General features: G+C 44.9%; 1 protein-coding gene across 6 annotated transcripts in view; it reads left to right on the top strand.

Annotated features, from left to right (window-relative positions):
* Positions 1 to 7,144: 7,144 nt before the first annotated feature.
* The window catches only part of ASCC2 (activating signal cointegrator 1 complex subunit 2), a 39,892-nt gene continuing 22,599 nt past the window's right edge, over positions 7,145 to 24,437 (top strand). Inside the window, exons 1-9 of one of the 6 annotated variants that reach the window (XM_034790718.1) lie at positions 7,145 to 7,388; positions 10,439 to 10,538; positions 11,573 to 11,731; positions 12,105 to 12,197; positions 14,167 to 14,296; positions 17,364 to 17,431; positions 19,018 to 19,128; positions 20,912 to 21,024; positions 22,673 to 22,747. In XM_034790718.1, the coding sequence (XP_034646609.1) occupies positions 10,458 to 10,538; positions 11,573 to 11,731; positions 12,105 to 12,197; positions 14,167 to 14,296; positions 17,364 to 17,431; positions 19,018 to 19,128; positions 20,912 to 21,024; positions 22,673 to 22,747 (830 nt within the window). In that variant the 5' untranslated portion in view covers positions 7,145 to 7,388; positions 10,439 to 10,457. Of the gene's footprint in view, positions 7,389 to 10,438; positions 10,539 to 11,572; positions 11,732 to 12,104; positions 12,276 to 14,166; positions 14,297 to 17,363; positions 17,432 to 19,017; positions 19,129 to 20,911; positions 21,025 to 22,672; positions 22,748 to 24,437 lie in introns of all 6 variants that reach the window. The other 5 variants (XM_034790717.1, XM_034790716.1, XM_034790715.1 and 2 more) reach the window with 5 other exon arrangements.

Raw genomic sequence — 24,437 nt, 5'->3', positions numbered from 1 at the left:
TGTTTTTTGCCCCTTTAAGCCTAACCCAGAGACTCTCAACACTTCCGTCTCCTATGTCCATCTCTACCTCAGTCCAAGTGTGTACATTTTTAATATATAAGGCAACACCTCCTCCCTTTTTCCCCTGTCTATCCTTCCTGAGCAAGCTGTACCCATCCACACCAACATTCCAATCATGTGTATTATCCCACCAAGTTTCAGTGATGCCAACAATGTCATAGTTGTATTTATTTATTAGCACTTCCAGTTCTTCCTGCTTATTCCCCATACTTCTCGCATTTGTATATACGCATCTAAGATACTGGTTTGATCTTTCCTCCCGGTTTTGTCCTGACTCTCCTTTCTCTCTGCCAATATAGCCCACACTCCCTCTCGTTTCCGACCCATCTCCCCGGTCTCCATGTTCCCCACTTACCTGTGGGCTTTGCTCACCTGTCCCCGTCGAACCTAGTTTAAAGCCCTCCTCACTAGGTTAGCCAGTCTGTGTCCGAATAGGGTCTTTCCTCTCCTCGAAAGGTGAACGCCATCTCTGCCTAGCAGTCCTTCCTCGAATAGCATCCCGTGGTCTAGGAAGCCAAAGCCCTCCTGGCGACACCATCTTCGCAGCCAGGCATTCACCTCCATGATGCATCTGTCTCTGCCCGGGCCCCTACCTTTGACAGGAAGAATTGAAGAGAATACCACCTGCGCTCCAAACTCCTTCACCCGTACTCCCAGAGCCCTGTAGTCACTCTTGATCTGCTCAGTGTCACACCGCGCAGTATCATTTGTGCCCACATGGATGAGTAGCATGGGGTAGTAGTCAGAGGGCTGGATAATCCTCGACAATGCCTCCGTAACGTCTCGGATACGGGCCCCCGGCAGGCAGCATACCTCCCGAGATGAGATGTCAGGGCGACAGATGGGCGCCTCCGTCCCCCTCAGCAGAGTCTCCGACCACCACTACCCTACGTTTCCTATTTGCAGTGGTGGCAGCAGACCCTCCAGCCTTAGGGGTACGAGGCTTCTCCTCCTTTACTGTAGGGAGTGATTCCTTCTTTCCTGTGTCAAGAAGAGCATAACGGTTACCTATAACCACGGCAGGAGGGTTCGGAGCAAGGGTGGAGCACTGCCTGCTGCCAGAAGTAACCAGCTGCCAGTGTCCACCCTGAGCCATCTCCTCCTCCACCAGTGGTGTATCAGCAGTCCTGTGTACTGGGACAGCTACCTCAGCTGTCTCCACATGGACACTGTCGAGGAATTGCTCATGGATACGGATGCTCCTCAACCTAGCCACCTCCTCCTGTAGCTCTCCCACCTGCTGCCTGAGAGATTCCACCAGCAGGCACCTCTCACATTGGATGGTCCCCCCAGCCTGGATATCAGTAAGTGGAAATTGCAAGTTACAGTCTTTGCAAAACCACACCAGGATCTGGGTAGAGGCATCCATGCTTAGGCACTCTGTCTGGCTACAGGCACAGGTGGAGGAGACAGTAGCAGTGCTGGCACAGGTGTTGCGGGTCTTCCTAACCATCGTAAGCCTCCCTCTGTCAAACTCCCGTCTGCAGCCCCCTGTCAGCTGAAAGGGTTGTTTAAGCGAAAAGTTATGAATGTAGTTGCTTTATAGGTATTAAGGGGAATCAAGAGAAAACAGATGGAACCGGCAAGGGACCCTCGCCCCCTTCCTGCTCCCCTTCCAAACTCCCTTGCGAAACTCCCTGTTAGCAGCCCCTGTTCGCAAAGTATGAGTTCTGCTAATTGAATTGAATTTTACAAATGAATAGAATTCAAGCAATTCTACAAACAAAAAAAAACACATTTGTTTACTTTGGTCTTTAATGCCTGATGACGTTGAAGCCATAGATCAAATCTAAGATATTATTGCATATCTAGGGAAAATCACCTTTCCAATGATATAAGACAACCCTTAAATCCTGACAGTCCAGCGTGAATCTATGTGCAGTCACTGGCCCCAGTTTGTCTGTCTATCTATGACAAAACATTAAAAACAGCTCACAGACTGCTGAGGTCCACAGAAAAATTCCTTTTTAAGGGACTGATCCAAAGCCCACTGAAGTCATTGGGATCAGTGGGGTTTGGATCAGACCCTAAGCGGAGAACTTCTTCAAACTATTGAACTTTGGGAAAAAAGGCTTTTATCAAAAGGGATCTTTCTTCTGAGATGATTCATAGGTGGATGGAAATTATTCAGGACTGAATGTAACCATTGAGATTACCAAGATGTCACAAGTCAAAGCCTGGGAAGAGTGCCCTGGTTTCAGTAGCACTGTTAGGTTTTTGACAGATATATACCACTAATCTCCTAGATTCCAACTGAGCATTAAAAACACTCCTGGCTTTGCTGGTGCTAAGACACAAAAGCAGAATTTTCATTCCAAGAAATGTGACAAGCTCCAAGAGGAGGCTAGAAATACGGGATCTTCCTCAGGAATGCAACTACTTGAGGTCAGTCTCTTTCTGTCTCTGTGTCTCTCATGTGGGGTCCCTCCTGCTGCCCACGGCGGCTGGGAGCTGCCGGGTCCCTACTGCCGCCCATAGCAGTTGGGAGCTCCAGAGATCTTTCTGCCACCCCCAGCAGCGGGGAACTGTGGAGTTGGCAGGGAGCTGCAGGGGTCCCCCACTACTTGCAGTGGCCAGGAGCTGTGGCATACCCCCACTGCCTCAGAGCTTGGGGGCCCCACTGCCTTGGGTGGCGGGGGTATCCTGCAGCTTCCAGCCCCCTGCAGGCAAAGTCATGGAGGTCTTCGGAAGTCACAGATTCTGAGACTTCTGCAGCCTCCGTAATAAAATAGTAGCCTTAGTCATATTCTTACGGTGCTGCTAAACTGTTTTTAACTTGTATATTTGCACTTTGTTTCCTGTTTCTTTGCACACAATAAAGTTATATGTTTGGAAATTCAGAGAATATTTATTAGTTTATACCAAGCATAAATGACACTTTACAAAGTTCATTACAAGAGTCAATAACCTATCCATATTTAAGATCTTTGCACACTAGGCTCACTAATTCATAAAAGTATCACACAACACTACTATGGCTGACTGTTAAAATGCTCTTTTTAGGCCTTCTTTAGCTGTACAGCTCCATGGTTGGCTCTTCTAATAGCTCTTATGCACTGTGTAACAGGATATGCTTAATGCCATTGCACATTTGGATGAGAATGGCCCTCACTGTGGATTTTCCAACTCTGGACTGACTGCTAACTGACTCGTAGCAATCTGGTGCTGCAAGCTTCCAAGGCATGATCACCACTTGCTTCTTCATTGTCAATGCAGCTCTCTTTTGGTGTTCATGCGCTGGGATGAGCTCGGCACACAGATCCAGGAATATGGCCTTGTGCATCCGAAAGTTCTGCAGCCACTGCTCATCATCCCAAACCTGCATTACGATGCAATCCCACCAGTCAGTGCTCTCTTCTCAGCCCCAGAAGCACCAATCCCCATGAAGATGCTCCGTGAATGCCAACAGCAACCCAATATTTTTATCTGCAGCATCCAGCAGCATCTAGTCATCATCATCAGATATCTCTTCTTCCTCCTCACACCACCAGTTGCAACACTACTTCTTGAAATTCCACAAAGATAGTAGAATTGTGTGTCTGGTTAAAAAAGTGTATTGGACCTGCCAACAATCCAGCTTTCAGAAATGGAAATATTTTGCTCTCCAGAAGGCTGCTTGTAACAGGTTCCCCAATGTTAAAGTTAGTTCTGGAATTTGATTCCTCTGGGTTTAGTGTGTGTTTATAAGCTTGACAAGCCTAACCTGTTCTTTAACTTCAGTTGGGCATGTGTTAACTGACAAGAATGGTACTTGTCCTGCAATGTCAGGCTTGTATTGTACAGTAATTGCCTCAAACACCAGAGAGAAAACAAAGTTTAAGAAATCAGTGGGTGGAAAGTTTAACTGCAGATATCTGATTATGATAGGCACTGGTTGTCATTCTGGTAACCAGATCCCCGTGTCTCTTCCTGTAACAGAATAGGAGACATTTATTTTTGTATTATACACCAGCTGCATTTTCAGTCCATGTGAACATTTGTGACACCGGTTTACAATGAAAGGGTTGTTGTGAAAAAAGAGTTAGGGGAGTGTGACCTGGTGGCTCTGAGCACAGGCCTGGCAACCAGGAACATTTTGGTTCTGACTTGGACACGAAGTCCCTCTATGTTCTAGGGAAAGTCACTTAGGCCATGATCCACAAGGGGACTCAGGGACTGCAATACTGAGTGTCACAACACCTAATTTTTAGGTGCCTAGAAAATCACAGGAACAGCACTGAGATCCACCAAACTTGAGTCAGGCGCCTAGGCACCTATACAAACCGCCTAAGTTAGCCAGTAGGGGATGCAGACAAAAGGGGTGTGTGCTAAGTCCCACCCCTCTCTGAGTTGGGCATCTAAATCCAGGTTTCAAAGAGGCACCTTGCTCTGCTTGTGACTCATGAACCTGGTGAAGAGAAGCATTCTGCCACCCAACCAAGTTGTGTGTGGGTCCATCAGCAGCTGCTTAACTCCACATGAAACAGCCATGAGTGTGGGGAAAGAGGCAGTCCCACTTTGTAACCTTTAGTCCAGGAGTTAGGGTACTCACTCAGGCTGTAGAAGACACCACTTCAAGTCCCTTTTCTGCCAGAGTGGGAGAAAAGATTTGAAGGGATTTGCTAGCACTAGGCTATGGAAGATGCTGATGTCGGGGGCATCCCTCAATCTCCCATTGAAACTATTCCACTCTAAATTACTATGAATTGGGACAGAGAAAGAGTTAGAATGACCTCCTCTTTCCAGCTCTTTGTGTGGAACTAGGTGGCCTCCAATGCGCCTACTGGATCAGGCCCTCCATGCAACTTAGGTGGCCAAACATCTATTGTTCCCTTGTGCCTGGATCACTCTGGGACTAGGCAGGAGCTAGGTGCCCAGGTGCCTAGAATGAGGCAGCAAGTGTGGTTGCTTAGAGGCAGAAATGTAGGCACCTAGGAAACTTTTACTGCAAAAACTTAGGTGCAAAGTAACTTTAGTAGCCCACAGGGTTAAACGGCAGTCATGTGGGACTCTTCTGCATAACAGTTATGCCTAAAAACAGGATTAAGGCACCTAAATACTTTCATGGCTCCCACACTTACTTCTCTGTTCCTGTTTATTCATCTGTAAAATGGGGATAATACCACCTCCCTCACAATAGGGTTGGGAGGTTTAATTGTTTGTAAAAGTGCTTTGAAGATGAAGTCTGCTATGTACTAAGCACAGCCACAGACTTTTGATCTGCATGATACAAACACTTTGGAGAAAAAGTCATATTCCAATTGTCTGCCACACTGAAAGGAGTTTTATTTTTAAATGATTTCTCAGATTGGGTGTGAGATCAGATATTTACAGATTACTGCGATAGCCAGAATTGTCCTTGTGCTTTTTGCACCCAAAAGAACTGCACAGTTGAAACTGAAAGCTAAGTAACTTTTGGATGTTTCTCTCTGCCTTTGGGCTTGTCCAAACGGAAAAGTTTTGCCAGTTATACCAGTATACTTACACTGGCATAATTGAGCCAATATAGTTATACCAGTATACACTCCTATATGCCCAGTTATTCCGGAATAAGAGTGGCTTGATTTGATTTAGTTTAGTTTAGTTTAAAATCCTTCCTGGCCAACAAAAGCTAAAGCAAAGGCAGCCCTCTGATATTAAACACAAGGGGTTATAGCAGTATAACTAAACTGGTTTATATTCACATCTTGCCTTATACTAGCATAACTTTCCCATGTACACAAGCTCTTAGACACAAAGGTCACATGACTACCTACACTTGATTTTAGCTCAAAGAGCCGAGAGGTTCTAGGCTTTATTCCCTACTCTGGCATGGGCTTTTGTGTGAACTTAGACAAACCACACATTTTCTGGGCCTCACCTATTCCATCTGCATATTTGCAGCTGATGCTCCATTCCTGCGTCTCTGTTGCAACAACATTTTGCTGTCGTTCTAACCTGGGAATGAAAACACACCACATCATGAAGCATTTAGTACAATAGGATAATTGTAGCCATGGGTTTTGCTCACATACCAGGCATATTCAGCAGGAGTGAAGCAGTTAAGCCTTTGAAGGTAGGTAGCATTATTCATGCAGCCAGCATAGTGCTGGAGATTTTGTTTATTTCATTCAGTGAGGTGGTACAGCTCTGGGGAAGTGCTACCACCATGGTGCACAAGGAAAAATCACAAACCTCCCATTGACTTTCCTTGGTACTGAAGCAAGCCCCTTAATGATTTACTGGCTATTGAAAGCCCAGCTAATCATGTCATTCTAGAGAGACATCTGCTACCAATGTCAGCAAACCCTATGGTTGCTGACATCTGAGGGATGAGACATATGGAGGCAAAGTGCCCATCAAAGGCCCTGCTATGTCCTTCTCTGGGGCTAGGTCTACACTACCCGCCTGAATCGGCGGGTAGAAATCGACCTCTCGGGGATCGATTTATCGCGTCCCGTCGGGAACAATCGATCCCCTAATCGACGCTCTTACTCCACCAGCGGAGGTGGGAGTAAGCGCCGTCGACAGGAAGCCGCGGAGGTCGATTTTGCCGCGGTCCTCACAGCGGGGTAAGTCGGCTGCGATACGTCGAATTCAACTACGCTATTCACGTAGCTGAATTTGCGTATCTTAAATCGACTCCGCCCTGTAGTGTAGATGTAGTCTGAGTCAGGTGCAAAGGCAGCCATTGTGTTCCAGGCCGTGTTCCTTTCTCAGCATCAGTACAGCAGAGCAGAGGTGGCCAAGGTTCACCCAAGGGCCCTGCTGGCAATTGGCCAGGAACAGAAAGGCTGCGCCTACCATGGATGATGGGGACATGCAGCAGCCCCCATCTTCAGAGGGAAGCACAGCGAACGGAGGCTGCGAACTGTTGAGTTGTCTGGCGGCTCCCGTACAGCGGGGGCATCGTAAGCCTTTGTCTGCAGCAGCCCTGGGCACAGACAGTATCAACGCTGCCGGCGAGACACCGGGACCCTCTTCAGAAACCCGGCACGCGGGGGGGGGAGGGGGGGGCGGCCTGACCCGGCCAGGGCTCAGCCCCGCCCCCTCCACGCGCTACCCCGCCCCGGCAGGCCCCGTGCCGCGGGGCGGGGCGGGAGAGGAGCCGCCTCCGCGGGGGGCGCTGGGTCCCTCCAGCTGGGGGAACGGCGCTGGGCCCGCGGGGAGAGCGAAGGGCGGCCGGGTTCCGGGGCAGCCAGGCACTAGGCTAGCGGAGGGGATCAGCGGTCCCAAGGGAGCGAGGACTCCGCCACTATCGCGTTTCCTGCCTGTGGCGGAAGCGCCCTTTGACCCCGGAAGTGTCAGGCCGAGGGAGGCGGGGCTGAGCTGTCAGAGCCGGACTCGCCGGTAAGGGACCGGAGCGGCCGGTGAGTGCGCGGCTGCGCGGGGACTGGCTGGGTGGCTCGGGGCGGTGCCTGTGGGGCTGACGGGGGGCAGTGGGACAATTCGGGAACAGCTGGGTTGGTCGCGGGGGCCGGTGCCTGTGGCTGGGGGCAGCGGGACAGTTGGGGAGCAGCGGGGTAGGTCGGGGGGCGGTGCCTGTGGATGGGGGCTGTGGGTAGGGAGGTGGGGCTGTCTGGGGGCAGCGGGACAGTTGGGGGGCAGCGGGGTAGGTCGGGGGGCGGTGCCTGTGGATGGGGGGCTGTGGGCTGTGGGTAGGGGGGTGGGGCTGACTGGGGGCAGTGGGACAATTGGGGGGCAGAGGAGTAGGTCGGAAGGGTGGTGGCTGTGGATGGGAACATGGGGGTGACTAGGGGCAGTGGACAATTCGGGGGCAGCTGGGTTGGTCGCGGGGGCCGGGGCCGGTGGGTGGGGGCAGCGGGACAGTTGGGGGCAGCGGGGTGGGTTGGGGGGGCCGGTGCCTGTGGGTGGGGCAGTGGCTGGGGGCAGTGGGACAGTGAGGTGGGTCGGGGGGCAGTGCCTGTGGGTGGGGACTTGGGGATGGCTGGGGGAAGTGGGATAGTTGAAGGAGTTGGGGACGATGCCTGCATGAGGAGGGTGGTGGGGTGGGGATGTTTCTTTAGTAATATATGTGACCTGTGTAACATCAGTGCAGGTTTGCAGCCACTTTCACAAGTCACTGGAGCTGTACCACGAAGTCCCTCATTTTAATCAGCACTGTTGTGTTATTTGATGTAGCATATGAGGGCCAATGTGACATCTTGTCCTGCAGGTGTCTCCTGTCTTCTGCACCTGAGCGTACGTCCCCTGGGATCCCTCAGGAGATAGGTCATAAACAGCATTTCAGTGTGACAGGACTATGACACTCACTGAAGAGCAATTCAGTCTTCCCTTGGTATAGTTGCTCGGCTTTTACACTAGTTCCATCTGCTGATGCAGCCCCAAAGTTATACAAAGGGAGTTGTGTCCTCAAGGCTTACACCAAAGCTCATAGGAAAATGTATATGTTAGTAAAAAGAAGAACAGGAGTACTTGTGGCACCTTAGAGACTAAGTCTCTAAGGTGCCACAAGTACTCCTGTTCTTCTTTTTGCGGATACAGACTAACACGGCTGCTACTCTGAAACCTGTCATTATATGTTAGTAGTCTTGCCTGATCCTTATGGATGCTCCATAGTTCAAGATTATTTGGCCCCTCCTTTTCATTTTTAGCTCAACAATCTATAGGGTGGCAGTCTAACTTTCATAAGTACTGATCCATAACTCCTGTTGACTTCAGCTGGAGTTCTTGGTGCTGAGCACCAAGTAAATCAGGCTGCTGTTTTTTTGTTTTTGTTTTTAAAGGTATGTGTATAGTAGATTTTTAAAAACCGTTTTTAGAAATTTAAGTGCAGAATTGATTTTGTGTCGAAGACTGGAAAATAATGTAATTTGTTTCACAATAAAAACAATATCCTTGTGGTTTTTCAGCCTCAGTGATTTATCATAGAAATGTGAAAATTCCTACATATCTATGTTTTTAAAACACTGGTGGGAAGCTTACCATTTTAATTGCTTTTAGAATCCTATAAATAGTTCTCTTTTCCTCCCACCCAAGTACCGCAGTGGTTGTATATTGGGATTAGCATGGTGAAATATATTTGTTGTTAAATGGATTTTATAAGAAATCCTTTTGTCATAAGATCAATTTATCTAAAAGGTTAAACATTAAAGGTTTTGTTATCTAAAATTTCAGATGACAAATGGACAAAAGCCTCAGCCTTTTAGGGTATGTCTACACTGCACCTGGGAGCAAGTCTCCTAGCATGGGTACACAGATTTACCCTAGCTGGGCTCAAGCTAATGTGCTAAAAATAGCAATGTGGATGTTCTGGCACAGGTGGAACCTCGGGCTCTCAAGCCCGTCTGACCCCAAGGCTTCTGAGCCTGAGCTCCAGCCTGAGCTGGAACGTCCACTTTGGTATTTTTAGTGTACTATCTTGAGCCCTACTAGTCTGTCTGCCTGGGCTAGAGGTTCACTTAGAGCTGTGGTGTAGATATACCCACAGAGTCTGTAATTTCCAGCTTATGCTTGGATGCTGCATTTGGATCCATGTGGGTGAACATGGCATACATGTGGTTCTGCCTGAGGATAAGGGTCCAGAGGCGTTGATCTAACTTCAGGATTAGGGTCTTAAACTTTAACTTGAATACAACTTTTTAACAGCATTTGAAATAAATGATCATACTTTTATAAAACCGCAGAAATTAAATAACAAAAGCCTTGTTGAGCTTGTGGTTTCCAAGCTTTTTAATATTTGGGATTTTTAAGGATGTTTTTAATGGTACATCTTCTCTTGAATTGCCTTAGCAAGGTTTTTCCTGTAATAGAACTAATTTTATAATAACAGTTTCTGTGAGAATACAGGGGCTTGTACAGAATCATATAAGCAATGGGCATAGAAGAAAGGTGAAAGCTAGAACATCTTTTCTAGTCTAATCTCATGTCCTTAAAGATATATATTATGTATATAGGTCATTTAATAAACTTGCTTCATAAGAACACAGAATCTTCTTTTGATAACGTTAGCAGGATGTCTTATGACTGCCCTTAGAATTTCTGACATCTGGACAGAGACTATTGCTACAGGGCTCTACAAAGGAGAGGTCTTAACAGGGCTCTTCAGTAACCATGTGAGAATTATAAGCATTTACACAAAAGAAACTACACCAACAAAAATTCTTTTTGGTGCTCCTGTAGATGTCTCTGTGATTGCTTGGGGTAAATGCTATAAAGAGAATATGGCTGTACTCTACGAGTCAAGGGGAACTGTGCTTTTTCTGTGGCCTATGCACCTAATCCTTGGCTATCTCCTCAAGTCTGATGTTTGGTGGTGTAAAGGTTTCCTTTGTATTGATGTGCTTCCAGCCTCTAGGGGTGCGTTTTATAGAAGGCTATAACCTGTCTTGTTTTGTTGTTGGTTAATTGTTTCTGTAAACATTTCCTCATACCACTTTTATGTTGGTGTTTGCCAAAGACAGAGAGATCTCAGCACAATGCCAGTATTGCCCTTGGATGAACTCCAGCTGACAGAAACTGATCCAAAGACAGGGAAACTGAGGACTTCACCAGCATTGGTGAGCTGTGTTGTCTTTGAAATGAAAACATTCAACAAATTGTTCTCTCATTTCAAGAAGTGACTTTAGCAAAACTGGCCCTGGAACAAAAATTCAGTGAAATCCAAAAGGCTTCCCTCTAGGAGGAGGCTTTATTTGAAGTCTGCATGTTCATAGAATCACAGTGTTGGAAGGGATCTCAGGAGGTCATCTAGTCCAACCCCCTGCTCAAAGCAGGACCAATCCCCAGACAGATTTTTGCCCCAGCTCCCTATAATGGCCCCCTCAAGGATTGAGCTCACAACCCTGGGTTTAGCAGGCTAATGCTCAAACCACTGAGCTATCCCTCCCCCCAATAGTGTATTGAAACTATTTGGGGCTTTTGTTCTATGGTGTATCCCAAGTTTATTATAAACGTAGTCTTCATTCCGAGAATTGCTTGATGGGTAGTGTTGATATTCCTGCAGTGGAGAGAGATTTGAAACTCAGTTTAGAAGTTTAACTCTGAGGTGGAGCATCAGTGTTGGTTCCTCTGTGTCACCACATTCTGTGTGCTCGCCCATGTGGATTTGCAACCACAGGCTTAAGTCAGATCTCAATGTAATGCAAGCTGCGCTAAAGGACGATAACCTGTTTGATTTCTGTACTGGATAGTCCAATCAGCTTGACTCTGGAAGGTGCTCAAGGATCAGTATTGAAAGGGAGAAACATTTCAAAGGAATGACTCTGAGCTGCTGCTGTTTGTTTTGGAGGTGTGGGAATTGCTTGTCAGCTATTTATCTGAATGGGATACAAGGAGCAACATGTACTGAACTGTGCAGGATTCTGAAAATATTATTGGAAAAATAAGGATGATGCAGAACCACTGATCTGCAGTGTTTTAAAGAGTAAAGAGCGGGGAGAACTGCCAGGGAACATAAGAGGATGGATTCCTGATAACCACACACCAGTTTCCTAAAAATAAGAGAGATGTCCCTGGCTGCATAAATGGTTAAGAGGAATTCTTGTTTCTTGATCCCTGGTTTGTTAACACATTGTCTTTTTGCGTTCTGTAGCATCCAGAAATGAAGGCTGATCGGTCTTTTGTGCTATATAAACCACCCCCTAAAGTCAGAGACCCTGCTCTAGTGGAGGAGTTCTTGGAACGAGCAAAATTCATTGCAGATGATCTGAACTGGCTTCTGGCTTTGCCTCATGATAAATTTTGGTGCCAGGTAATGTTACTGAATAGATAATAAATAAAAACCTGTGACTTATATGAGTGCTTAGAAAAATAAGTAGGTTTAATTAATGTGTCTGATGAGGGCTCATAATTGCCTTTTGTTGCTAGTACCCAAACATCTTAATTTTGGATCGTGTGACATTAAGATTGTAATATTTCCTTAAAGATTTTTGATAATTTTTAATGAATTTTAAAACTGCTAGTTTGGAATCAATGGACCATGGACTCCTCTGAACACCTTTGATCTCTTTGGCTCACTGATGAATTTAAATACCACGTGCTGCATATGTGTCATGTGATGTGGTGTACTACTGTGTATGCTTCTTCTTTCCTTCTCCCCACTTGCCTTTGTTCTGTTGTATTAGGTCATATTTGATGAGACACTTCAGAAATGCCTGGATTCGTACCTGTGCCATGCCCCTCGCAAGTTTGATGCATCATTTGATTTCCCTCTGGAGGTGAATGACATGCAGAAATGCCTTCATCAGAGTGTCTTCCTAACCTTCCTCAGAATGTCCACTCACAAGGAGTCCAAAGTAAATACCTCTTCTTATCCTCACTGCACACTGTATGGCTTACAAAAATTGATAGACATTTTGGGAAACAAACTGTGTTTCCTATTCATCTCTCCCAGCTGCCTTCCTTTTTTAGCCCCTGTTTTTCTCATTCCAATAGTTTCCACAAAGATAGTCCCCAATCAGTAAAGGATAGAACTATCTCAAGTGTGTAACGAATGCATTAATCTTTTTCACAAAGGAAAATGCTACTCTTAATAATAGGTTAGCGAGGTGTGGCATTATAATGGGTAGTATAAGAGAATTTAAAGTAAGTTAGCCTTTGCAGGGCTGCATAAAAGGTGTGAGAGGCTGTCAGAGGCTCCTGTAGCCATGTGTTGGTGACCACTCTCATGCCACCTGCTGCCCTGGTCCAGGCATCAAGTCATGTAACTCAGACCGAGACTTGTCTGTCATTGCACTTTCTCCAAATTTCTGCCTCTCCCTATGGTTGAGGTAAAATTGCATCTAATTACAATTTTCTTTGCATCAGAATGAAGGGTGTGTGAGTGCAGTGCTCATTAGCAGAGGTGAAAGTTTCACAAGAGCCTTAAGGAAACTCATTCTGTCCTCAGGTTTTAATAATTACTGACCTGTAATCCTCCTTGGTTTATTTTAAGAATATGCATTGTCATGATGGTCAATTTCCGTCTGTTTTGAGAAAAGATCTCAGTGTGGGTTTTGGAGGAGTGGGAAGAGAACAGATGAAAGAAGTGCTGTATCTTGTAGTTAGCATCACTTCAATAAAAGTACTCCACACTTCTGCAGAGCCTTTCATCTAAGCCGGAATACGGTACAGACGTTAATCGATTAAACCTCACAGCTCCAATGAGGTAGCTAAGTATTTGGGTAAATTGAAGTCAATGGTTTGCCTGTTGCCACATAGCAAATTAGTGAGAGTGCTAAAAATAGAATCCAGCAATCCTAACTCCTTGTCCTCTGTATTAACTGGGAGAACACATGCAACACACTCTCTACCATTCGCTTTGGATGGATAATGTTTGCCATCATAAGTAAATCTTTCTTTTATTAGTCATTGCGTCCACTATTATTCTTTAAATTGGATACTTCTCCATTTCAGGAGCAATGAGAATTTTAGTTTGAAGACCTTTGTCATTTAGAATTTCAAAAACATTTCCAGCCTAACATGTTAGTTACACAAGTTATATCTGCAAGATGGAGTTGGTGTAGGGGTTTAGAGCACTGTGATGTAAATCAGGAGTCCTGGGTTCCGTTCCTATCTGCCACTGATGAAGTGATCTTAGGCAAGGAGCTTAATTCCTCAGTGCCTTGGCTTCCAAATCTGTAAAATGCTTGCCTACCTCACAGGGGAGGCACTTTTTAAGTGCGTTGAGGTACTTGGGTTAGAGAATGTATAAGTATTATTATTACTGTAAATGCTGTAATCCTTGCAGAGTTAGGGTTACCATACATCTGGACATTTTTTCTTTTTTGATCCTCCACCCTCTGTCTGAGTGGATTTTTCAAATAAGAGGCAATGTCTGGATTTTTGTGAGCTAACTAGCTGATGTTGCAGCTCAGAGAGAGCTGTCTCCATGTCATGATTGGTCCCTGCAGCTGATTGGTCACTTCCTTGCAGCCACAGCAACCCCTGCAGCAGCCCTCTCTTCTAGTACACACACACCCCTGCAGCCTCCCCCAGATATCTCCTCCCAGTACACCCCCCTCCAGCATCCTCTAAATACCCCCTTCCACTCCCCCACAACTCCCTCTCCCACAGTGTGTCCTCTTTATGGGAACCTGAAATATGGTAACCCTATGCAGAGTAGAATATGGATTCTCTTTCAAGTTGTTAGAAGTTTATTTTGTCTTTTTTTTTGTTTTTAAATGTGTTTTCTCTTGTTTTTAATAGGAACACTTCATCACACCCTCTGTTTTTGGAGAAATTCTTTACAATAACTTCCTGTTTGACATCCCTAAGATTCTGGATCTGTGTGTGCTCTTTGGGAAAGGAAATGGCATCTTACTTCAGAAGATGATTGGTTAGTCAAAGCTAGGAGCAGCTTGAGGCTTTCTAGTTGTTCTCTGAAAGGCAGGCATTGAAGGGGGTGGGGTTGCTACTGAGTCTAGCAACCTCAGAACAAACTCTTCCTTATAAAATAAGAAGTTTTGATTTCTGAATAAGATGGGTTTTTTTTTACTTTCTTGTGAACCATCTTTATTTATGGGTGATATGGGGAGGGGATTACACTTTGCTGTTTGGGAAAACTAAGTTTGTTTCATAGTCCGTCTTGCTTCCTAAGTTAGATCTGCTACAGGGTCTCTTTATTGCTCAACAGTAACTCCTCTGGCTAGTTAAAATGCAGCTCTGAGGCTGTAAAGGGACTCTGTGCTTCAATGAGGAACATGGAAGATCCTGGAGTGAGGAGACAGTCCGAAAAGCCTTATTCTTTGCAGGATGAGGGAAGGGGGAGCAGTCTGACTGCTAAGAGTGGGCCTTTTGCTCCTGTAGCTGGCAGCTAGACAAAACACACAATGTGATTGTTCTGTGACTACAGAGAGCTTTAACTGGAAAAATAGAACTGAAATCATCACTGCACTACCTGTGTCAGCAAACACAGCAGCAATTATACATTTAGCAACAGCTCAGCCTTGGACATTAGAACCTGTTTTATGGTCAGAGGACGAGTTGGTCTGGACACTGCATTTATCCCTATTATTTTCACAAGGGACCATCTGCAATCCTTATCTTCCACCTGAGCATGTAGTTTTGGATACAATAAGATATAGAATCCTTCATCTAAAATTCAAAACCAGACTTTTCTGAAGTTTGAATAATTTATCTTTTTTCTTTCCTTTGAAAGATGGCTATTGTTGGATTTCTAATCCAATCCAAGTTAAAATGGGAAGCACTGTATGAGAAATCTTGTGACACAGGCTGTTCAAACAAGATTTTTTTCCAAATTTCCAGGCCTAAACACTTTAACTTTTGAATGCTGATCTTTCTCCTCTTGTCAAAATGTATTTTTTTTAAGTCTAAGTTTCAAAAACCTAGTCTAAATGGTACATGCAACTACTGTGATTACGTGTGCAACAGCAGTAATTGTGCACACGGATGTCCCATGACATGTCTCCCTGACTGTTTGTGTATGCACTCATGGTATCTGCATGTGCAATTCAGGTGTGCAAATGCAAAAAATCAGATTTTTCCTGTCCTTATTCTTTTCTGTGAAATCTGTTTCACAGGTCTCACACACCTGTGTAAACTCTTCAAGAGGTTTGTCCTTGTGGTGGAACCACGGTAATCTGCACAGCATGTCTGGTAATTCACGGAAAAAGGGCAATCAATGTCTCTCCACTCTTCAATTAAGATTTTACAGCACTCTGCTATTCTGCAGAGTATTTTGAAAAGATAATGAGAGCAATACTTAGTCTTATATTATTAAGATAAGGCCTCATTACCTTTAAAAAAAATTCTACAGAACATTTACTGGCATACATGGAATCAGCAATTAAAACTCAACTACAGATGTCAAATAAAGGAACTAGGAGCATTTAGTGATATTATTTACTGACGCAACCAACAGTGCAGCGCTTGAATCATCTAGCGCCTCGGACACTGTGTTCTAATGAACATTCTCATTACCAGCCCTCCAAAGGCTCTTAAGCAAAGTAAGCTGTGATGGGATAAGAGGGAAGGTCCTCTCAAGGATTGGTAACTGGTTAAAAGATAGGAAAAAAGAGGTAGAAATAAATGGTTAGTTTTCAGAATGGAGAAAGGTAAATAGTGGTTTCCCCCAGGGATATGTACTGGGACCTGTCCTATTCAACATATTTATAAATGATCTGGAAAAAAGGAGTAAAGAGTGAGATGGCAAAATTTGCAGATGATACAAAACTACTCAAGATAGTTAAGTCCCAAGCAGAATGTGAAGAGCTACAAAAGGATCTCACAAAACTGGGTGACTGGGCAACAAAATGGCAGATGAAATTCAATGTTGATAAATGCAAAGTAATGCACATTGGAAAGCATAATCCCAACTACACTTATAAAATGATGGGGTCTAAATTAGCTGTTACCTCGGAAGAAAGAGATCTTGGAGTCACTGTGGATAGTTCTCTGAAAACATCCACTCAATGTGCAGCTGCAGTCAAAAAAGCGAACAGAATATTGGGAATCATTAAGAAAGGGATCGAAAATAAGACAGAAAATATCATATTTCCTCTATATAAATCCATGGTATGCCCACATCTTGAATACTGCGTGCAGATGTGGTCGCCCCATCTCAAAAAAGATATATTGGAATTGGAAAAGGTTCAGAAAAGGGCAACAAAAATGATTAGGAGTATGGAATGGCTTCCATATGAGGAGAGATTAATAAGATTGGGACTTTTCAACTTGGAAAAGAGACAACTAAGGGGGAATATGATAGAGATCTATAAAATCATGACTGGTGTGGAGAAATTAAATAAGGAAGTGTTATTTAGTCCTTCTCATAACACAAGAACTTGGGGTCACCAAATGAAATTAATAGGCAGCAGGTTTAAAACAAACAAAAGGAAGTATTTTTTTCTCACAATGCACAGTCAGTCTGTGGAACTCTGCCAGAGGATGTTGTGAAGGTCAAGACTATAACAGGGTTCAAAAAAGAACTAGATAAATTAATGGAGGATACGTCCATCAATGGCTATTAGTCAGGATGGGCAGGGATGGTGTCCCGAGCCTCTGTTTGCCAGAAGCTGGGAATGGGTGACAGGGGATGGATCACTTGATGCTTACCTGTTCTGTTTATTCCCTGTGGGGCACCTGGCATTGGCCACTGTCGGAAGACAGGATACTGGGCTGGATGGTCCCTTTGGTCTCACCCAGTATGGCCGTTTTTATGTTCTCCAGCTGCACTGAACTGTTCGGAGATGGTCAGCTGTATAGGAACAAGCACTGTACTTGTGGTGGGTATAGGTCAATAGTTCCACCCTGGGTGGTTACAAGTTTTATTTTTAGAGAAGATGCTGTGGATAGTACATAAGGACGTTGCTTGGTGTGAGGCTGCTTGTTGGGCTGGACATTTGAATTAATCTGGAATGGATTTTTTCCTCTTCTCCTTTCAGAAAACATCTTCACTCAGCAATCAAGTTACTTCAGTGACTTGAATGAAACAGTGCCCACAATCCTCCAGGTACTGCCTCTTTATCTGGCTTGGGGTGGTTTTCTGAGCCCCCAGGGGAGGTTCTGACATAGTCCCAGGAGGCATAGTTGCAGGCTGGCAGAATGTTTGTGTTTCTTTGTATTTGATCCCCTTAGTTCTACCAGCTTATGTTAGATAGCTTTTATCTACAATGGTTACTTACAGCTAACCCCCTTACATCCTACCTGTTTATGACACTCTCCTTGCTGTGAATCCTTGGGACTTCCTTTGCTAGATAGTTCATATAGGAAGTGCCCATTTTCCCCTCCCCAAATCAAGAAACTGACACATTTACACTAGTGATAACACCCAGTAAGCTCATAGGAAAGAATGAAAATATCTTTGGAACCAAGATACATAAATTGCTCCTCTACAGATATTAGCCAGGTCCAATGTTCTGAGCTTTCGTTGCTCTAGGCAGTAAGAATTTCCCCAAGCTGACTGGGCTATGCTCATATTTAATTTGAATATGAATCAAGATGCCTTAGCTTCATTCAATGGGAAAATTTGTGTTTTAGTCCTCAAACAAATAATTTTTAAAAAGTCATTTTGCCAAGACAGCTGGGATGGCTTTCTGTTCTCTTTGAATTCCGGTGTCTCCATCTCCATCATGCTTTGGGTGTGCTAAACTCAGCGGTCCAGGAGCACTCATGTGAGAGATGGTGCCATGTGTAGAAGTGCTCTATGATGCCAGATTATCCATTCAAAACAGTTATTTGAAGGGCAGTGAAGATTCTGCCCATTGTATGTGGTGTATGTCTTGAAGCAATTACTTTGGGTTTACAGAGCTCTGCTTTGCATACTGTGTGTTAGAGGTTTTGTTAGTTAACATTGTCACAGAAAGAGCATCAGTATATTTGCATGCATGCATATACCAGTCCAAAGAAAAACACTTGGTGATTATAAGGAAAAGCAGTATAAACCCAAGTATTCAACTTCAAAAAATGCCTATAGCCCCTCTGTTAATCTTATAACCTGCTCTGGTGGGGGCCTCCAAAGATGCAACTCTCCAAAGATGCAACTGTAATAGAGTTGTTTCTTAAGTTCTGGGCCAGGGATCGGCAACCTTTGGCACGCGGCCCATCAGGGAAATCCGCTGGCGGGCTGGGACAGTTTGTTTACCTGCAGCGCCCGCAGGCTCGGCCGATCGCAGTTCTCAATGGCCGTGGTTTGCCATTCCAGGCCAATGGGGGCTGTGAGAAGTAGTGGACAGCACATTCCTCGGCCCACGCCACTTCCCGCAGCCCCCATTGGCCTGGAACAGCAAACTGCGGCCAGTGGGAGCTGCAATCAGCCGAGCCTGCGGAACCTGCAAGTAAACAAACTGTCCCAGCCCGCCAGCGGATTTCCCTGATGGGCCACATGCCAAAGGTTGCCGACCCCTGTTGTAGACTGTGAGAGAAAGATGCAGGTAAATTTGTCCCTGCTTTCAGGTTAGGCATAGCTTCATTGTGTGTAAATAGCAATGTTTTTTGTTCAGTTCAGCTGCCAGTCATAAAAGGACTACTGACAAGATAGAACACACCTGGGTGCATTTGCCTGTCTGATGTAATAATGGTTTGCTCTTTGTGATCCAGGTGTTCAACAACGTTCTGCAGGAGTGTGGCTTGCAATGTGATGGGGCCTCAGCCAAGCCCCAGAAACTGGAAGAAAGAGTCAAAGTGACTCCTAGTGCCATGCCTCTCCAGGTGGAGTTATTGCTGTAACCTTTCCCTCTGTGTACATCATTTTTTTTGCTAAGCTAACCACAGACTGTTAACCCCGCATTGAGATCCCAGATTCTTAGGTCTCATTCAGCATATGGTTCCTAGTCATTGTTTCAGTGCTTATCATGTGACTCAGAGTTCTGTATTCTTTGTTCTTCTATTCATTTTGGGTTGCCTTTCCCCCCATAAATGCTGGTATGACCTTTATCTGCTTTCCTTTCCAACCCCTGCTAAGCAGTGTGAAAGGGCATATTATGAAATAAAGCAATAACTGAATAACTGCAAAATAGCTTTATGATGTTGATCTTCCATTTATATAGCCCTTTCCTTCAAAATTATTACGTGTGGTGCAGGGAAGGGCCCCATTGTGCTAGGTGCTGTATAAGCACATATTAAAAGAGTTTATAGTCTAATAATAGGTTTCAGAGTAGCAGCCGTGTTAGTCTGTTTCCACAAAAAGAACAGGAGTACTTGTGGCACCTTAGAGACTAACAAATTTATTAGAGCATAAGCTTTCGTGGACTACAGTCCACTTCTTCGGATGCATCTCCAGGCACTTTAACTGTACAAACCATATATAGGATTAGTTTTCAAACTGGGAGGTGCACTCCCCAGTAGGGGCATGATGAGGTTATCAGGGGTATGAGGTGGGTGTGGGGTTGCAGTTGGCTAAGTGTCCGGGAGAGGGGAACAGCAGGGAGAGCACACATTCAGTCCTGGTGGCGGAGGAGTGCAGGTCTACCCCAGACTCACACCACGCTAACCTATCTTATCTCCTAGAACTGGAAGGGACCTTGAAAGGTCATTGAATCTAGCCCCCTGCCTTCACTAGCAGGACCAAGTACCAATTTTACCCTAGATCCCTAAGTGGCCCCTTCAAGGATTGAACTCACAACCCTGAGTTTAGCAGGCCAATGCTCAAACTACTGAGCTATCCCGCCCCTGCAGTCACTGCCTCCCCTCTCTTACTGCTGGGGACTCCCTGCATGCTGTCCCCATTGTTACCCTGCCCACATGGCCCAGATACCTGACTGGCTACAGCTCCATGTGTTTTTAAACCCTCTGATGGCTGCAGGAGTGAGGGGCTCTGGACATGAGGAAGGGAGAGCGAAGAGCCATAGTGTCCTCTGGGGATGAAGCCAGCCATTTCCTGCTGCCACCTGAGTGTGAGCTGTCTGCTCCCCTCAGTCACTTCCTGCTCTGCATGGATGGACATTGGGGGTGAGGTGGGGGGCCTGTTATGTGACTCCCAGGTAGAAGGGGGAGCACAGCAAAGAAGTTTGGGAACCTCTGATATAGAGGAATCACTTCTGCTGCCACTGAAAGTGGACCATGTCAGCTCTTTAAGTGCAAACACTAATGCTGTGCAACCCCATTTAGGATAGAAGGGGGAAGAATACTGTATCCAGCTGGACTTCTAGAGGGACTTAATGAGGTAAATTGCCATTATGCAAAATGGGCTTTGGCCAGGGCCCCCCTAATTTAACAAAAGTGCCTTGGAAACTTTAATGAGCATAAATAGTCAGATGCTTTCATTATGCCTTCTGAGGGAGAAAAGGTCTAGTATAGATGTTGCCCTAAATATTTGTGGACTGTCTTATTTGTGCCATGAGTGACACAAAGAAGAACTCTCTTCCCACCCTCAAAAGGGCAGCTTTTCCGTGAACTCAGTGCGTTAGCACTAGTCTCCGAATACTAGGCTGCCAGGACAACTCGATGTGACTTTTTCCTCTCTTTGGATAATGAATAGTTCTTTCTCTACTAGGCATTGAAGGATATCGTGTTGTACTTGTGTGACACGTGCACCACCCTTTGGGCCTTTCTTGATGTCTTTCCCCTGGCCTGTCAGACCTTTCAAAAACATGACTTCTGTTACAGGTACGTTTCTAGTCTCTGACAGCTTGGCTTAGTGGAGTATAAATGCCGAGTGTGCTGTTTTGTCCTTTCCCTTTACATTTATCATTAAAAGAATAGGCTGCTCAGTTTATTCTGATGGTAGAGTAGTCTTTGGTGAATAAAACAGGTCACTACAGGGGATGCCCAGAGTTTCCCCAATTGAGGATTACCTTGGCAATTTGCCAGGAGGCTGGGTTGTATCTAATTTCCATACAATGGACCAGATTGCAGCCGCTTCCTCAGTAATATTGCAGTGTGTCCTATAAAGACTTCAGCTTTTAGCACGCCATCTTGATCTGGGTGGAGGCAGCACTGTATACTGGGATTGGTGGTCTCTGCAGGCTGTCCATTTAACAAGGATGTGGGCAGCCACACACTAAGTTAGTCACTTTGGCCACAACTGCATTGATTGTGGATATTAATGCTGATGTAGATTTAAAAATATGGCTTATTACATTTGGTAAGATAAGAGGTTTTAAGCTCTAAGAGGTGTAGGTTGCTGGAGGGGTATCCCCATTGTATGTGGTCATGCTATTGATGGTAGTCAGATTATTGGACTGGTGGTGAATGTTTAGACTGGCCAAACAGCTGCACTATGGTGTTTGGTAACCCAAAGGGAAAAAGTAATTGCTTTAGTTCTGTTGTTGTTGTCTGAAATACACTAAAATGGCCCTGCCCTCTTTTGAGGGGACAGCTGCATTTTATTAAAGCACTGTCAATCTGGACTAATCACCGCTCCTTTGGGGTATGGCAGATGAATACTGATTTGCATGTGTCCCTTTCTGAGAATCTATAAGGTTTCTAAATCAGCCTCTTGTCACTCTTGCTAATCATCTGTCTCCTGACCTAGAAGTATGAACTGGTTTCTGCTATGTTGTTAAATTGGTGTCCTTGAGGCATGTTGACATCTTGGTATGAGACCAATTATGAGCAGTGTGTGTGTATCCTCTGCACGCCATTTTGCAGTCTTAGCCTCTGTACAAAGAACTATAAACCATCAGTTGTAAACCCCTAGCAAATCATGAAGCAAACCCAGTTGTTTCTTGGTGTGGGCAAGTATATCTGCATCCCATGATGCTTTGTCTCTAGGTAAAAATGGTATGTATGGGCTGTCTGGCTTTCAGAACCTGGTACTAGGCCAAAGTGGCTCCTTTGTTCCCTCCCTCCTTTCCCGAGACCAAAAGGAGCATGTGTTCTCTCTCCCTGCAAATGGGACCAAGCATGTCTGTCATCAGTCTAAGTCTGTGTAAGAGGAGATCTCACAGCAGTAAGAAAGGAGTTCAGTTTGGGTACATCAGTCTGTCAACTCTTCATGGGCTGCAGATGTGTGTGCAGGATGCTCTAGAGTAGTGCAGATCGTTTGCCTAGTCAGCAGCAGGATGCTTTGAAACCATCTCATTTGGCTGCAGCTGTAGTGTAAGTGCTGAACAGATCCTTAGGGAGCTGCTGTTTCTGGGAATAAGCTATAATGAAACAAGGGTCAGAGCTGGAACTATGAGGATCAGAGCTGGAACTGCTAGTAATTAGAGACTGGCGATATCAATATCAAGGTTCCCATTTGATTTGTCTTTTAATGAAGCATTTTAAAAACATCTATTGACAGTTCTTGTTTTATTACATGTTTTTGCAGACTGGCTTCATTTTATGAACTTGCAATTCCTGAGCTGGAATCTGCAATTAAGAGGAGGACATGTGAGGATAAGAGGTAAAAAGTGGCAGAGAAGGTTTGCCTATTCTTTTCAGAGAGAACCACCCCCACAGTAAATTAAAACATTCTTTCCCCTTCCACATCCATGCCCTTAGTCTCTCTGTGCCTTCCTTGGCTTCTTCTCAAGAGTCCTGAAGAAGAAGCTTTTCTGACTTCAAAAAAGCCTCTTTCCCACCTGGTGGGATTTTTAATTACCGTATATACTCTTTCATTAGCCCGTTCGTTTATAAGGCGACCCCCCAAGATGGCCAGGTAAAAATAGCAAAAATGGTATGACCCTTTCATAAGCCGACCCTATATTTCAGGGGTTGGCAAACTTTGGCTCCTGGCCCATTAGGGTAAGCTGCTAGCGGGCCTGGACGTTTTGTTTATCTGGAGCGTCTGCAGGCACGGAGCCCCTCAGCTCCCAGTGTCCGCAGTTTGCCGTTCCCAGCCAATGGGAGCTGCGGGAAGTGGCGCGCCACTTTCCGCAGCTCCCATTGGCTGGGAATGGCAAACATCAGACACTGGGAGCTGATAGGCTCCATGCCTGCAGACGCTCCAGATAAACAAACCGACAATGTATTAGATATTCAATTCAAAGTTTCCATAGAGTTTAAAATCATCAAATTTTCGTGTAGACCCATTTATAAGCTGACCCCCGCGCTTTGATGCGTCACATTTTTACCAAAAATATTTGGCTTATGAACGAGTATGTATGGTAAATCCTTTTCTACTTTCTAGGGAGAGGCTTCAGAGTAACAGCCGTGTTAGTCTGTATCCGCAAAAAGAAGAACAGGAGTACTGGTGGCACCTTAGAGACTAACAAATTTATTAGAGCATAAGCTTTCGTGGACTACAGCCCACAGCATCCGAAGAAGTGGGTTGTAGCCCACGAAAGCTTATGCTCTAATAAATTTGTTAGTCTCTAAGGTGCCACAAGTACTCCTGTTCTTCTTTCTAGGGAGAGGCACTGCATAGTGTACTATCCCAAGGTAGTTGCATCCTAAACCTGTAATAAAGTGCAAGCATGTAAAAGAGCCGGTATGCTTCCATTCATAGATTTGCTCCTGTGTGTTTGAAAGCAAGAGTTCTTGCTAAGATGGTTTAAATACCATTTGCTTAGCTAGTGAGAACCAAGAGAACAGTGTTTAAAAAGGTTTCAGAGTAGTAGCCATGTTAGTCTGTATCCGCAAAAAGAACAGGAGTACTTGTGGCACCTTAGAAACTAACAAATTGGAATTGATGTGCAAACTAGATACAATCGATTTAGGCTTGAATAAGGACTGGGAATGGCTGAGCCATTACAAACATTGCATCTATCTCCCCTTGTAAGTATTCTCACACTTCTTATCAAACTGTCTGTACTGGGCTATCTTGATTATCACTTCAAAAGTTTTTTTTCTCTTAATTAATTGGCCTCTCAGAGTTGGTAAGACAACTCCCACCTGTTCATGCTCTCTGTATGTTTGTATATATATCTCCTCAATATATGTTCCATTCTGTGCATCCGAAGAAGTGGGCTGTAGCCCACGAAAGCTTATGCTCAAATAAATGTGTTAGTCTCTAAGGTGCCACAAGTACTCCTAGTATTTAAAAAATATTTATAGAGCAACTTTGTTTAGAATATGTATTCAAACAGATTGTGTAATGGTTCTGTCTGCTCCTTGCAGCAGAGACAAACTGGGGGCTTGTTTACATGAACAGT

The sequence above is a fragment of the Trachemys scripta genome, chromosome 15 (assembly GCF_013100865.1).
Source record: "Trachemys scripta elegans isolate TJP31775 chromosome 15, CAS_Tse_1.0, whole genome shotgun sequence".
NCBI classification, from domain to species: Eukaryota; Metazoa; Chordata; order Testudines; family Emydidae; genus Trachemys; species Trachemys scripta.
Note: the sequence above shows the minus strand (reverse complement) of the source record. Positions and strands in the feature narration are given on the sequence as shown.